The 16128-nt window shown below is 37.0% G+C and overlaps 1 protein-coding gene across 1 annotated transcript in view; it reads left to right on the forward strand.

Annotated features, from left to right (window-relative positions):
* Positions 1 to 16128, forward strand: part of Cntnap2 (contactin associated protein like 2) — a 2102194-nt gene that overhangs the window by 1066761 nt on the left and 1019305 nt on the right. Inside the window, exon 9 of the mRNA XM_029535530.1 lies at positions 669 to 818. Coding sequence (XP_029391390.1) covers positions 669 to 818 — 150 coding nt within the window. The remainder of the gene's footprint in view (positions 1 to 668; positions 819 to 16128) is intronic.

Raw genomic sequence — 16128 nt, forward strand, 5'->3', positions numbered from 1 at the left:
GCTATACACTCTATGAGATGGGCAAGCCCAGGAATGCTATACACTCTATGAGATGGGCAAGCCCAGGAATGCTATACACTCTATGAGATGGGCACTCCCCCATTAATCACTATTTGAGAAAATGGCCTACAGCTGCATCTCAAGGAGGCATTTCCTCACATGAGGCTCTTTCCTCTCTGATTACTCTAGGTTGTATCAAGTTAACATGCACAACTAGCTAGTGCAAGTGCATACCATTCTTGAGGAGTCCCACAGTTCTGTTTCCCACAACCCAAATCAGAGGGTAGCTCAATACTGACTGTAACTCCACTTGCCTCTGTGGGCATTCTCATTCAGCAGCATGCTTCTGAATATTTAAAAATATTGTGTTTATTCCTATCAAATTGAAACTGCGTACCTTTCAGCCACAAGAATTCCCTGAAATATTACAGACAAATATGTTGATATTCAAAAATGACAAGAAATGAAATTCAAATGAATTACTCAAGTAAAAGAGATAATAGTTAAGTTCCTGTACAGACTCTTGTTTTATATAACTTTATCCAAGCATCAAATTAAATTCCACGAAGTTAATACAATTGTGATTTTTTTCAATGCTAAATACTGTAATGTATAAAAACTGTATTTAACTGAACCAACTTAGGAAGTTTTCATTTCCTACCTCCCAGGCTCTGGACTGAATGATGGGCAATGGCATGAGGTTCGCTTCCTGGCCAAGGAAAACTTCGCAGTCCTCACCATTGATGGAGATGAGGCATCAGCAGTTCGAACCAATAGTCCTCTTCAAGTGAAGACTGGCGAGAAATACTTCTTTGGAGGTAGGAATGCCATGATTTAGGTTAGCTAACATTATAAAAAAAGAAAAGAAGCTTTCTCAAAGTTTATTAAGAACTCATATTTAACCCAAGGAACCCAGCAGGCCTTAGGATAAAAGAAGCAAAGTGCACTGCATTAACAAGTTAAAGAAATTACTGGTCAAAATAATGATATTAATTAACACCCTATCCTTTGATTCAAATATTTAAAACACAAAGCATAAGAGTCTGTTTAATTTCCACTGTCTGCTAGGATTAGTAACTTTAACTATAGATTGGACACTTATTGTATAAAAAGTTCTCCCAAACCTTAGCCAATACTCAAATGTCTGTCTATATGAATATATATTCCTATCCTGCCGTGTGCATCTTGTTTCCTGAAATTCTTAGAGTAATTATACCTGAGAGCACTTATCTTTTCTGCCTGGTTTCCTGCGATATTTCCTTTATCCTAGAGAACTTCCTGGATTATGACAAATAGTAAATAAAAAATTATGAATGGATTAGTAAACAATTTTATTTTAAATAGTCTGAAAGAAGAAATACATATCCTGGCAGCTGCCGGTTCCTGAATATAAGACCATGTGTTTCCTATGTAGAGAGTTTGGGGGGAAAAGATAACTTACAGAAATAAGCTCTCAGTTTGTCCTAAGTCATTATTCCATAATGTTTGTTGGGTATTCACAGTACATGTTTTAAAGGTTCTACTGAGTATTTGATGGGTCAATGAAAGAGAGACAAGATCTCTTCTGAGTGAGGCAATAGGGATGAGTGACATAAACAAAAGCCATTCATTCATAAACTGGTTTACCTACAAGTGCATCTTGAACATGGCTTTAAGCCAAGAGTTCCCATGATTGCCATAGTAAATGGATTCCAGTTGCCAGAAGCTTTGACAATCTCTTGTCTGGAATGTCATTGACCACGGATGTGGTCAGCAAAGGCCTATAGTAGTATCTATCAGTCTCAATCCAGGGGATAGACAAACTGTTGGAGCCTCACATTTATGGTATAGATTACAGGATGTAGTGTGGTGCACTTTATTGCTTTATAGATCTGAGTTTTCAAAATCCTGTCAGGAGAATCTTGAGTTCCTCTTGGGTCTTTGTTCTGCCTCCAAAATATGCTGCCATCATAGGATCATGATGATATTTTTGATTATATTCTCAGCACCTGAGTCCTCAAAGTGAAAGAAAAAAACATAAAAGACATTGCAACTCCAAATCTCAGGCATATATGCTAGAATTTTAATATACAGGGTGAGTTACTAAGACACCAAAGAACTATAAGATTCATAAACTGTGAGTATTTCTGGGACATATGTTCTCAAGGACAGAATGCAGGTGAACCTGAACTAATGCCCACCATGCCCAACTTGAGATTCTTCTGAGAGACAGCAGCTACTGGATAGAGGAAAGAAGAAAGGATAAAAAAAATAATGATGCTCCTGGTCTCTGACAATCCTAAGTACAGGCTTGCAATAAGTTATGCTATGGAGCCCCCTGGCTATGGAGCATCACCTTGGCTTTTTCTAATAGGTTATATTCCCACATTTGTGTGCCTGCTCACTGGTATGTCAAGGAGGTCAAGTGCCTGGTCATACCTGTGCTTCTCTGTCTTCATGTGTGGGAATAGGCAAATCACAAAGGAAAGTAATCTTTGAAGGTACTTCTTCAGTGAAGGGGGTCATAGCTGATTTAGCTGTTATCTCTATCTCTCAACTGGAATCCCTTAACACTTCATTAATTTTAATAATTGAGATAATAATAAAAGAGGCAATTATATTTATTTATCAACCAATTACAGGATAATAGGATTTTAGATATAGGCCATGGCCCATGGTTATATGGGTATAGCTTTAAATTTCTAGTATTACTTAGACTATTATTTTTTTATATCACTTCTATTTTCACCTGAAAGGAAACAGCTGTGGTAAGAAAATTCCCATTGGCTCATATTGAAAATGGGAAGTCTAAAGAGTATAAGCTGGGCATGCAACCCACAAGAGAATGCCTGATGACAGAGGTGATGTGACAGGAGAACTTGACTGATAATTTTTAAAATTTTATTTATTTGTTTATATTTTACTATTCACTTTATGTCCCACTAGCTGCCTGCCTCCTGATCACCCCGTATAATCTTTCTTCCATCCCATTCCTTCCCCTTCTCCTCTGAGTTGGTGGAGTCCCTGCTGGATACACTCCCCCAACTCTGGCACATCAGGTCTCTGTGAGGCTAGGCTATCCCTCTCCCACTGAGGTCTGACAGGGCGGCCCAGTTAGTAGAACAAACCCCTTGTGAGTGGCCTGATTTTTGTAGGACTTATAGTAGTGAGGCGGAATGGAGGAGGATCAATCCACTTCTAGTTTCTAATCTAGATGCACCAGTATACATACATTTAGTCACTGCCACCCATGTAGCTAGAACATCCAGTGAGTGGCTTTAATCATCGATATTTATTTCCTCAAGTTTCATTTCAGAAGGCAAAAAGTCCAAGGTCAAAAAGGCTGCTAGGTGTAGTATATTGAGGACTGTCTTCTTGACTTTCAGACTGTTGATTTCTTATTGAGTCTGCACTGGTATCTAGTATGGAGGAATGGCTAGAAGAAGGGAGTTGCGAGAACACTAGAATCTCCATGTCTGATCTAGTAAAGAAACTAAGCTCATTGTGAGGATCCCACCATTGTGACCTAATTACCACCCAGACACCCTTAACTTATACCAGGGCAGTGGTGGGAGTAAGTTTCCCGCTTATAAATTCTGAGGAGAGCACATAGGTAGTCTGCAGCAGTAGCTTTTTAGTCATCGTTGAAATAGACCAGAAGTTAGGTAACTAACTAGACAGGCATACAAATTTGTACAAATAGAAAGTATTTTTCTATTGGATTTATTTAGGAGGATTGTCCCAGCTCCTGTACTCCTTACTCACTCATGAAATGACAGCTGCTCTATTGCACAATATTTGAAGAGCCAGATAGCATGTGACTTAGGTCACCTACTTTTAGGTCTCTGAAGTTTATTTCCTAGCTCCTTATTGCCTCACTCCAAAATCACAATAAAATAATACGTTTCACTGATCTGAAAATGGAAATAAGGGCAAAGAAGTTTGTGAGGTGTATTAGATTCATAGGGCCGCTATAGCAAGGTGCCACAAACTTAGTGGCATCAAGCTGCAATCATTTATTCTCAGTTTTGGATACAGGTAATTTGGAACCAGGATATGAAATGTCAGAAGGTCTGTAGGGTCTGCAGTATGTAGGCAAGGGGCATGTGATTCCAATAGCTGCTGTCATTTTTCAGCAGTCATTGGGATTCCTTCTGTTATTGATAGAAACCTTCATATCTTTTACTATCTTCAAACCCTTTAAGTGTCTGTGTCCATATTTCCTTTTGATAAGGACACAAGGAACAGGGTTAGAGTGCACCGTGGTCATTTTTTTTAACTCATTAGCCACTAGACTTTTCTATGTCTGTGGCTATAATGTGACTAGTTTTGTGAAATCTCTTCTTTAACTTCCCTATGATGATGAGCTGTTACCAAGAACTGTAAGCTGAAGTAAATCCCCATTCTCTTCTGAGTTGCTTTTTCAGGGTATTTTATCACAGCAACAGAAATTAAGTTAGGATACATATAATCACAAGTAAATTGGAGTTGAGAGACGGTTCAGTGGATAAAGCACTTACTGTGTGAGCATGAGGACCAGAGACTACATCCTAAGAACCCATATAAAAGTCTAGTAACCTTGATGGCTGACTTATAATTTCATCATGCTCACATGGAAGAAATTCCAAAGCAAGTTGGCTTGCCAAATTAGTCAAATGAGAAATTCTCTCTCGATAAAATAAGATAAAGAGTATTTGAGGAAGACTCCCAATGTCAACCTCTGATATTCATCATGTGCATATATGCATATGTATGTGTACTGCACACATATGTGCTCAAAAGCATAAAAACACACATGAGCATCACAAAACAGAGACACATGTAAACAAAGAGACTAAATTGAGTCATCCTGATGTAATATTGCATGTGTACATCTGTATAATGTACATCAATTACCACATATAACAAGAAAGAATGCTTCAGGGAACTCCCTTGGTAACATACAGCTGTGATATATACACATTATTAGGAAAAAGAAATTTCCCCACATTTATCAGGTAAGTGCTAGGCAAGTTTGCAGGGTAACATTTGGAAGATTCTCTTAGGAAATACCTTCAAAACAAATATAGAGACTGTCCTGAGAATTTAAGTCCTTAAACTGGATCGATGTTTCATTTTCTCTTCGCTGGTTGCAATAATACTCAATAGATTTAACTTTTTCTAAGCCTGCATTTCCAAATCCTTAGACTTTGCCTCCAAATATGCTTTGATTTTAGCTCTTCTATTATAGAACTGAGATCTACTTTCATTCATTGATATCTAGAGGGATTACAGTTCGTGGTATAGCTAAGAGCCTACAGCTGATGCTTGAAACATCACATGACTAAAGAGATGGCAGTACCTCATACAATTGAGGTTGCCGCCACCTCTAATGGCTCCATGTGTTCTACATTATAAGGTTATAATTTTGCATCACATCTGTAATTGTCTTAATAATGGATATCTATTGTAACCTCCATAAGGAAGAACCTCTGCTTGTGCTCTGAAGGGATCTCACCTGATTAGACCAGGCGTCCTTTTCTTAAAGTCAATGGATAGTAGACATGGAGCACTCTGGCATTTCAGAATCTTTTCAGAGGCATACCCTAGCTAGTTTGCTGTAGTCTAGGTTTCCCACTGAGGCCTCTTCAGACTGATACCCAAAATTATCATCATTAGGTATTTTTTCATACCCCCAAAAAAGATTTACAGCATCAAATAATATAATCAAATGTCCTATGTAATCTAAAGCTAAATGTATTACAATATATATTTTCAAATTATAATTTCCATGTCTTCTAACTCCTGATCTTTCCATTATATTATATTATTTATATTATATTATATATTTTGCTGCTTCTGTCACCCTGAATTGTGTTTATTTAGGCTAAATATGTGTCAATATTTCTAAGATAAAATAGTTCCACAGAGCTAGTCCATAAGATTATTATCCCATAAACTTAATCCTTTTTCTTGTCTCACACAATGAATTTTCAACACATTTCCAAGCAGGACAACATTTTATTTGATTTGTGTTTGTGTGTTTCATCAAGGGCTTCTGTTTAATTCTAGACATTCTTTTGCTAATGAATTTGTGTCTTGTTATATAACTCATTTCGAGTTTACTCTTTTATGTAGTTCTTAATGAGTTCCCTACTCCTGGGACTTTACCAGTCTACCCCTGGTGCCTTTTGGGGCCTCTACTTCATGTTCAATGCCTACTCCTAGTCCAATTTCCCAGAGTCCTTTCATTCTACCCTGTTTTGCCACATAACTTCATCGATCCAGGAGGGTCTCATAGCCTCTTTCTATCCACTTCTTTTCTTAGTATCTTATCTATTGTAAAAGATACCCTTTGCAACTCAAGTGTTCCCAGTATCTGAGAGATAAGAGTTTCTAACTAAGCATTTATTCATTGACTAGATTAACATTCCTGTGGACAAATTTAATAATGACATGTATAAGAGGCTACAGTACTTCTTGTCTCCAGTCACATCCCCCAGATGAATCAGGTGTAATTGTGCAGGTAAAGAGGGTTCTCTGTTATTTATTTGTTACAGTGAGGGTACTCTGAGGCTGTTCATTGTCTTGAAGATATAAACAACACTTTGTTGTTTGAAAACTTGTACACACAAACAATAAAACTGGACTCTGCAGTCTGTGTGTGTGTGTTTGTATGTATGTGAATGTGTAAATATAACTGTTTGTATGTAAAACAATCAAAGGAAAAGCTCTGAAATTGTACATGAACAATATAAATGGACTCATCAAGTTCATTTATATATGATTGTTTATATATCAAAAATCAAAGAAAAGGAGTGTGTGTAAACATGGGAAGGGTTCAAAAGAGGGAACATGAGAAGGTCTGGAGAGAGAAAAAGGAAAAAGGAAATTATACAATTATATTTTAATTAAAATTATATTTAAAGAAACAAAATTTACTTGCAAAGAATGTAAATAAATAAACTTACATTTATCATCATCCACATTCATGTACATCTTAAGCAAAGTTTAATTATACAGAGCAACTACTTGCTTATGAAAATTCTTGAGTCAACGTTTGCTAATCTATGCAAATTGTTTCCTCACTTAAAAAACACACACATATCAATATTGAAATACTTAAATACTCTGACTTAAACTGATATAATATGCTTCTCTTTGAAAGTTTTTGAGTATATATATATATATATATATATATATATATATATATATACATAATTTGAAGAATGTATTTCAAACCCTCTCCCTGCCTTATCAGGACAAGGACAGATATTCTTTTTTCCCCAGATTTCAATGGACTTTTGATTATTAATTTATTTGTTGCTGATGCTATTGTTGCTTCTCTTTTTTTATTGTGTGCATAAATAAAATGGCAAAGTAGAGGAACAAAGCTGAAAACCAAAATTGAAAATAGTTATAATGTTTCTGCTTGGAGATGGGAGAGTATTAAGTATCTAGCCTAAGGTTCACTAGATTTTTTTTTAATAGCTCCCAGAAGTAAAATTTGATTAGCATTGTGACCTGATCTAATTATATTCACAATTATTGGAATAATATACACACCTTGCCCTTTTCTAGCTCTTTCTACCATCTCGCATTAGGAATATTAAGATGTGTATGTAGGCTTCAAAGAAACTTGTATGTCGGCTTCAAAGAAAAGAATCATTGAATTACAAAAGCTTTCAAGAATTAGTTTGACCCTGTTTTCAGGGAATGTTGACAGTTGCTTTCTTCTTCTTCTTCTTTTATTTATATCCCTGTTTAACTTCTGAGAAACCACTAGCCTGAAAAACCACAGTATTCTTAGTCTGAAATTAATATAAACAACCATAATGATATCCAAGTTAAATGTTCTTTTTGCATATAATCCTTTGCAAATTGTTTTCTATAATTAAATGCCTCATATGTAGGAAAACAAAATAAAACTGGCCAAATTTGAAAACTCTAATTACTTGTATGTTTGGTACAGATGTCACATATGTTACATGATTGCTTAGAGAACAAAAGTATTCCACCTGTATGAATCATCCTGTATAGTTGATGCTAAAATACTCCCTACTCTACCACTAAGAGAACTATACTGACTGCTTACTTTTATATACAAGTAACTACTGTTTAAGAATCTTCTGTTGTACTTAAGAACACATGCTAGGGATAATTGTATTCAGCTACATCATGATGGAGATAGACCAATTCAGAATTTGTAGTAAGACAGGGGTTGTGCTCACTGTAAAATGTACAGCAGCAAGTAAAATAAGGGATTTACAGAGAGGGTGAAACAGGCTGTTTATCAGAGGATGGAAAAGTACTGAGAGGCAATATGAGAGGATTAAGCAGATGCTGAGTAAAGAGACCTAAGAAAAGTCTTTCTAGAGATCAGCCAGAATATGCAGATACCACCTGAGAAATAGGTAGCACTATTTTATCATTGCTCTTTTAAAAGGTCCAAAGGTAATATAAATAAATAAGCAAACAAATAAAGTAGTTGAGAGCATCCAGCACTGACCATAAGATTACATCACCTAAAATACATTTCCTATGAAAACAAATGAATCAGAATGTTAAAACCTCCAAGACTCTCTGGTCTCAGGACTTCAGGCTCTCAGGATCACTTTAGTCTTTCCTTGCACTTTCCCAATTAATAACAAAACATATTATAGCACTGCTTCTCAACTGAGTACCCTGGAATTTACCCTAATGACACAGAGATTTTCATTGGGAGCAGAGGTGACATTTGCTTCTCCATAGCTTTCTAAGGTCAAGCAATACTCAGGGGGAGAATGTGAAAGTCAATGTTTCCTGTCTGCAGAAGGTCAGGTGACACTATCCCCAGGAGAAACAAGACACTTGAGAAAAATCAAGGATCAAACATTATGTTTTGAAACATTCGGACTTCTTTGCATTATTTGTCGAATGATAACTGATGAGATTCTGCAGTACAATAAGTATACATGGCTTTCAGTTTAGTCTTCAAAGAAAAGCATATTTAAAGAGCAGAAAATACATGTAAATGGGAGAATGGATCCTGGAGAACTTGTAGTTAATAGTTTATATGGGGAGATGTTTGCTGAAAGATCAAAGAGAAGAGACATTTATGAAGGGTAGAGGGCAGAAATGTGAGCCTTTAGGCTTACGGAAAAAGCATGGCTATATCTGCTATATAGAAGCTTGGGAGAAATCAAAATAATTCCACTCCTTGTGGAGCCTCTGCAAGAGTTTATACAAAACCCACAGGTAGAGATTTTTGTGTATTTGGTAAGATAATTCATGCTTTAGCACAAGCCCTCATGTTTTATCTTCCATAAGAATCTTCTAGAATGTTTTAGAAACCAGTTCTGGCTATATTTTCTTTGTGGGGGGGGGGGGAACCACTTGAAACATTTTATATAAAAAGTAAAGCTAGTCTTAAAATAGTATGGGAATCCTGCTTTAGAAAAACTTTGTAAGTTATATTTTTTAAAAATTAAATACAAAGTCCTTACATGGTTGTAATCTGGAAACAAGATAAGTGACTGGGAAAGGAAATACAGACCTTTGTTAAAATTACTCTTAACATACAAATAGCAGGTTAAAAATCCTGTTTGGCAAGCATTTTGAGGTATCAGAAAATCTTCTAATACAATACTTACACTTAAATGTATTTTTGTCCTTTCGAGTGTCAATACGTTGTATAACAAAAGTTGGGTTTTTTTTTTTTTTTCAGTCAATTTTCTTATTTTCATTCTGATTGAGTGGCATATTTTCTTTCTGGCAGGGATGTCTAAAAATACTGTATGCCTAATGGGCTTAATAAAAGAATACCTGGGGCTTGGAGGTTACCTCAGTGAGTGCAATACTGGATATGAAGTGTAAAAACCTAAGTTTGATACCCAAGAACCCAGGTAAAGCTGGACACAGTACTATAGCACCTAGTATCCCAGTATCCTCAGGGAGGTACAGAAGGCTCATGAGCCAGTTAGCATAGCACCAGACATGAGACCCTATCTCAAACAAATTGGAAAGCAAAGACCAGACCGACACACAAGTTTGTTCTGGGACCTCAATAAACATGCCTGTACTCATGTACATGAACCCAGCACTAAACACACACACACACACACACACACACACACACACACACACTCGTGCATGTACATATGTACACACATCTTTAAACTGAAAGCCTGAATTATCAGTCAATCATACTTCCTTAAGAAGGTGTTATGTGAATATGTACACATTCATGCATTTTAATGCTCAGAGAAACTGTTTTCTGGGAGTATGTCAAGTATGTATTGGTAAATGAAATGTAGTCAATTTAAGTGTATTATTTCTTTCCTTTACATTTACATGTAAGTAATGTTAAATATTGAACATCTTTAGTTAGAATACCATGGAAATATCAATATTATCCTTGAAGATGTTCAGTAAAAAGACAATAAATGTTCTAGGATAATGACTAGTTGTGTGTAACAGAAATCCAAGGTACTGTAAATAGAAGCTGTTAGAGGTGGTATAAAACTCCATGTTTCAGAAAATCAGTATATGGATGTTAAATATATATATATATATATATATATATATATATATATATATATATATATCAGTCATTGCTGATTATATTTTTATTCTCTATGGAAACCTAATTTAAAAAAGAAAGAATAAATGATTATATCCCAAATGACTAGGGTCCTGTGAAATGAATGTCAGTATTTAGATAAGGTCCAGATGGTTTTCTTTAGCTCAAAAGTGTACATATTTTTTTTTAATTTCCCATTCAACAAAAATGAAGGGAAATGAAGAAATGTGATCATGACTGCTTTCTCTGGGGTAGAGANAGTTGTTAGATCAAGTAAAGTAGTTTGGGCCTTGTGATGTATCTGTAGCTGTTTCACTGGTCAAAATCTTATAATGTTCAAAGCAAGACAGCCTCAACTGTGTTTATTTCACTATAGCTTGTACCCATTCCACTCCTTTTTCCTGCACACGCGTGCATGTGCGTGTGCGCGCGCGCACACACACACACACACACACACACACACACACACAAAACCTGAGGGACACATGGTGCTCACTGACGCTTTACTCAATAAAGGTGAGTAGCCATTTATTTAAGAATATGCTACTAAAGATGTTTATATTACTTGATTCAAAGTAATAACTAACTGTTTTGATTTATCTAAATTTTTACTTCAAATATTTGACCCCGTACCTCATCAAACTTATAATCCAACTGGACCTTATAAATTGTTCTCTGGCTAAAGAATAATGCATCCATGCTGGGGAGGTTGCCCAGTGAGTAAAGCATTTACAATTCAACATGAGAACCTGAGTTTAGATCCCTGTAATCCTGGTTGAGAATTCTTTGTTTAGCTCTGTACCCCATTTTTAATAGGGATATTTGATTGTCTGGAGTCTAATTTCTTTAATTCTTTGTATATACTGGATATTAGTCCTCTATCAGATGTAGGATTGGTAGAGAGCTTTTCCCAATCTGTTGGTGGCCATTTTGTCCTATTGACAGTGTTCTTTCCTTACAGAAGATTTGCAATTTTATGAGGTCCCATTTGTCAATTCTTGAACTTAGAGCATAAGCTATTGGTGTTCTGTTCAGGAACATTTCCCCTGTGACCATGTATTCGAGGCTCTTCCCCACTTTCTCTTCTACTAGTTTCAGTGTATCTGGGTTTATGTGGAGCTCAATGGAGGAGTATACATTGAGGAACCTGTGGATCCAGACATATATGTAGCAGAGAAGAGACCCTTGGTCCTGTGAAGGCTCAATGCCTCCGAGTAGGGGAATGCGAGCCAAGGGCAGGGAGGCAGGAGTGAGTAGGCGGGTGGGGGCACATTCTCATAGAAGCAGGAGTGGGAATAGGATAGGGGGTTTCTAGGGTGGGGGAATGGGGGGAGAGGATAACATTTGAAATGTAAATAAATACCCAATAAAATGAAAATAAAAATAAAAAAATAGATCCCTATAATCTCTGTAAAACTTGGGCAAGAGCATAGCAGCCATGTTCCTACAAGATCAGAGAGCACAGCGGGAAACCCTACAGAGCCAACAAGCCTGCCATATGCACAGTCAAACAAGAGACCCCATCTCAAAGAAGGTAGAGGACTCAGAACAACACTGAGGTTGTCCTCTGGTTTCCCTTGATGCCAAATCACATACACATTCTACCCCCAACATGCACACACATGCACATGCACATGCACATGCATGCATGCACACACACACACACACCAGGATTTAAAAATTAACAGCAAAGCATGTTTTCCAACACCAGCAGTTCCAGCATAATCATCTCTCCAAAGCACTTTTGCTCTTCCTTAACCTACAGTGTTTCTTCAAACAAATTTCACTAAATCCTTCTAAAGCTTATTTTTATGCTCTCAGCTTGCATTATCTCTTAGGAGGGTATGTTTTACTACTTTGTTATTTATGTAAAAAAAATCCCTTAAACTATTTGTTTAATATTAAGCAACACACAGATTTTTTTTAAGTGCACTATTAATTTCCTCTGTCACCGGAGAAGCTAAACAAAAACACTCTTCAGCAGTGTCTCTGTTTAAAACAGTACAGGTACGACGCAGAGAAGTACTGCATTAAAATTCTGCGCACACCTGTAGATGATGCAGCCGGGGGAGCAGCAGTCTTGAGGAATTTTTGAAACAGCCATATCCCAGAGTGGCTTTGGAGAACTGAAGTTATTTCTGGTACTTAGAAATGAACATGTTACACTTAGGTGGCACACAATATTTATTTCACATTTCTAAATATTATGGGTTTCTCTGCCAAATCACCCTGTCAGACTTAATCTTGGGAGGCCGGGTGTCTCATCTCACTTCTGAGAAGAGGAGAAACAAGGGAAGAAATGAACTATTGTGTTAGGGGAAGATTGTGAATAATGGAGAGCCAGCAAATGTGGTTTTATTGTTACAAAGAACCTAGAAAGAAAGCATTCTGTGTTATTGCCATCTAAATGTTAGTTTGTTATAATTCAGCCAATGTAGTGAAGTTCTGTTGATAATAAAAAAAAAAGGGTACTCCAATGTCATCTTCCATCTGTATTATGTATTGAATCATAGATTCTGTGTCATTTTTCTTCTCTCATTTTGGTAAAATATACATAGAATCTCCATTAGAACTGTTTCAAAGAAAGCAGTACAATGGAATAAAGTGCATTATTTTTGTTGTTTTTTAAGCATTCCCACTGTGTTGAATTTCAGAACACTTTCAACATTACAAACTAAAGCCTTGAATGCTCAGAAGAATATTCCCTATAACTGCCTCCCCCAGCTCTGGTAAACTCCATCCTACTGTCTGTATCCATGAACTTGAGCAGTCAAATCTTGTGGGTAAATAAAATCGCACACTATCTATTCATTTGTGGCTGACTTATTTCACATCTCCTGGTGGATTTAAGGTTGACCTTATGATGGGCTATATTAGAATTTCACTGTAAAGTATCAAATGGCATTCTACTGTGAGCACCATAGCTTTATTTGTTTGATTCTCTGCTGATGAACATTTGATTTTCTGAATAGTATACACACAAAACCATATTTTATATATATATATACTTTTTGTTCTTTAGGATATCTACCCAGAAATAGATTTGTAGAATTACCTTGTGATCTCTTCAACCTTTTGATGAGTTGCCACATTGTTTTCTTCTGCATTGTGTGAGTTTAGACCATTGGTCAGTGCTAGGACACTTCTTATCTGTCTGCCGTATATAAGGGCTCCAATTTCTTTCATCTTTTTTTATTTTAAACAGTAATATGTTAATGGGAATATAATAGTTGGTTTTTATAGACAGGTAAATTATGTTGGTGTCAATGTGTCTTCTGTCCCCTTACATTCAACATAGTCCCTTTCCTGTCCGCAATGTGGCAGCATGTTATTTATGTCTGCTGGCCTCTCTTGTATAGCACTATTTTTCACATGCATAGTTCATATTGAGTGGTTACATGCATAGATGAAAGAAGTAAAGACCCTTAATGCTAAACCTAAGGACCTAAGTTTGATCCATGAAACTTCCATGGTAGAAAGGAGAATCAATTCTCCCAAGTTGTCCTCTGACCTCAGGACACACACTCTGAAAATGGAAAAACACACATATGATAGATAACCAATAAACAGAGAGAGAGAGAGAGAGAGAGAGAGAGATAAAGTGATAATATTAAAGAACTGCAAAAATGTAAATGAATGTGTCATAAAATCAAGAACTTGTTGATGGCTGTTCATTTTGTGTCTTGACACAATGAGAGAGATTTATCCCCACTGTGAATTTATAACAACATATATAACATCGTGACTCATATTTTTTAATCCATATCTGTGTTCCATGCTGTGCCTTGGGTGGGGGGTATAGGTGGATATAGGTCGATACACAAATGTGCAGGTGCATGTAGAGACCCAAGGTTGACATAGGAAATCTTTCATCCACCTCATATCTTGAGGCAGAATCTATTGTTGAGCTCAGAGCTCACAGTTTTAGCTGCTTGTGCTAGTCAGCTTACTCCTACAATTACCTGTCCCTACCTCCCATGTACTAAAATTATGCCATACTCACCTAGTTTTCACCCCTAGACTGGGAACCCAGGGCTAGCCCCTATGCTTGTATGCCAAGTGCTTTATCCACTGGTGACTCATTCTTTTTTGCCTCATCAAAGCATTGAGGGTCAGCAAAAGTTCAAGCTGGTCTGGTCTGTGTCTCTGATCTCAAGCAGCGATTGCTGCTGACTGCTTACAAACAGGAAAAGGACCGGAACTGTAGACCACAAATTTGTATAAACCTGAAGTTAGTCTCTAGGAAAAAAACCTAAAATTGATCTTTAACTGATTATGTATCAACTCATTGATCAGTGGAGCAGTCAAGAATGTCATTATTATATGGCTTTCCTGAACAATGTTCTAATTATAGAGAATTGGTAGCTGGCAAGCATGAGTGACAGTAACTGACAAGTGTTTTACTTCACCTCCCTCACACACTGCGCTACTATACCAGGCTGCCCTGTGCTGTGCTCCACAACCCCCTTGCTCTCTAACATCAGGAAGGTTTGGGAACCTGAGAAGGAACCTCATGCTGATCTGATTTTCATCAGGGCTTTGGTGAAAAGCTCTTACAGTGAACTCTGGAGTTAAGCTCTGAAGCACTAATTAATTTCCCCTAGTTTTATTTTTTAATTCAGCATGCAATTTTGATTCTGAATTAAGTAGATAAGAGTCAAAGAGGAAAGGTGAAGGAGTCTGAGACTCTTTGTAAGGTAAGGATGCTGCCTCTTGTCTTACCTGCCCTTCACTTTGACACACAGGGAAAAAACAAAACAGTAACAGGGTAAGAAAGCACTGTGCATTTTCCTGGAATTGGTAACAGTTCACTGCTACTCCCCTAAACATGCCTCCCCTCTTACCCTCCTATCTCTCTCTCTCCCCCCATTCTCCCTTCTCTTTCATTCCACCCTCTCTAAACAGACACACACAGAGCTGTGGAGGAAATGGCACACAGTGGGTAGCATATCCCCCAACACAAACATGCATAACAGAAGTGCCTTTTAAGATGAAGGCAGGCAATTTGGAAGCAATAAGAAGATTCTATTTTTATGAAATCATAGTTAAAGTCACTAGCAAAGGCACTCCATTAAGTGTGAACTCTGTGAGCAGCTAGTTGGAGCACTTGCAATATGGGATATACTCCTTGAGCCTGACCTGATAAATAGCTACATGCGGGTCTCTACTGGGAGGAAGGAACACAGGCAGCAGCAGACACACCTCAAAATGGGACTCTTACTAAGACCTCTCTAAACTTTGACCTCTAGTCTTGACAAAGGGTTCTTCCTCAGCATCTCAGATATCTATTCTTCAATCACTGACTCAGATCTCATCAACACTATTCCAACTGCATCCTCACTTAGAAATAACCTTGGTATTCTACAATTCACTGGAGGTCATTCATGGTTACCTCGCTTAAAAGATGAATTTTTTTTTTTTTTTAAGAGAGCTTTTCTCAGTTTCTCCTTCCTTGTGACGATTCACTATATTGGGAAACAGTTACATATGTCTTCTTTCTTTCTTTCTTTCTTTCTTTCTTTATTTATTTATTTATTTATTTATTATTATTTTCTTTATTTACATTTCAAATGCTATCCCGAAAGTTCCCTATACCCTCCCCTGGCCCC

The sequence above is a fragment of the Mus pahari genome, chromosome 2, assembly GCF_900095145.1.
Source record: "Mus pahari chromosome 2, PAHARI_EIJ_v1.1, whole genome shotgun sequence".
Classification (NCBI taxonomy): Eukaryota; Metazoa; Chordata; class Mammalia; order Rodentia; family Muridae; genus Mus; species Mus pahari.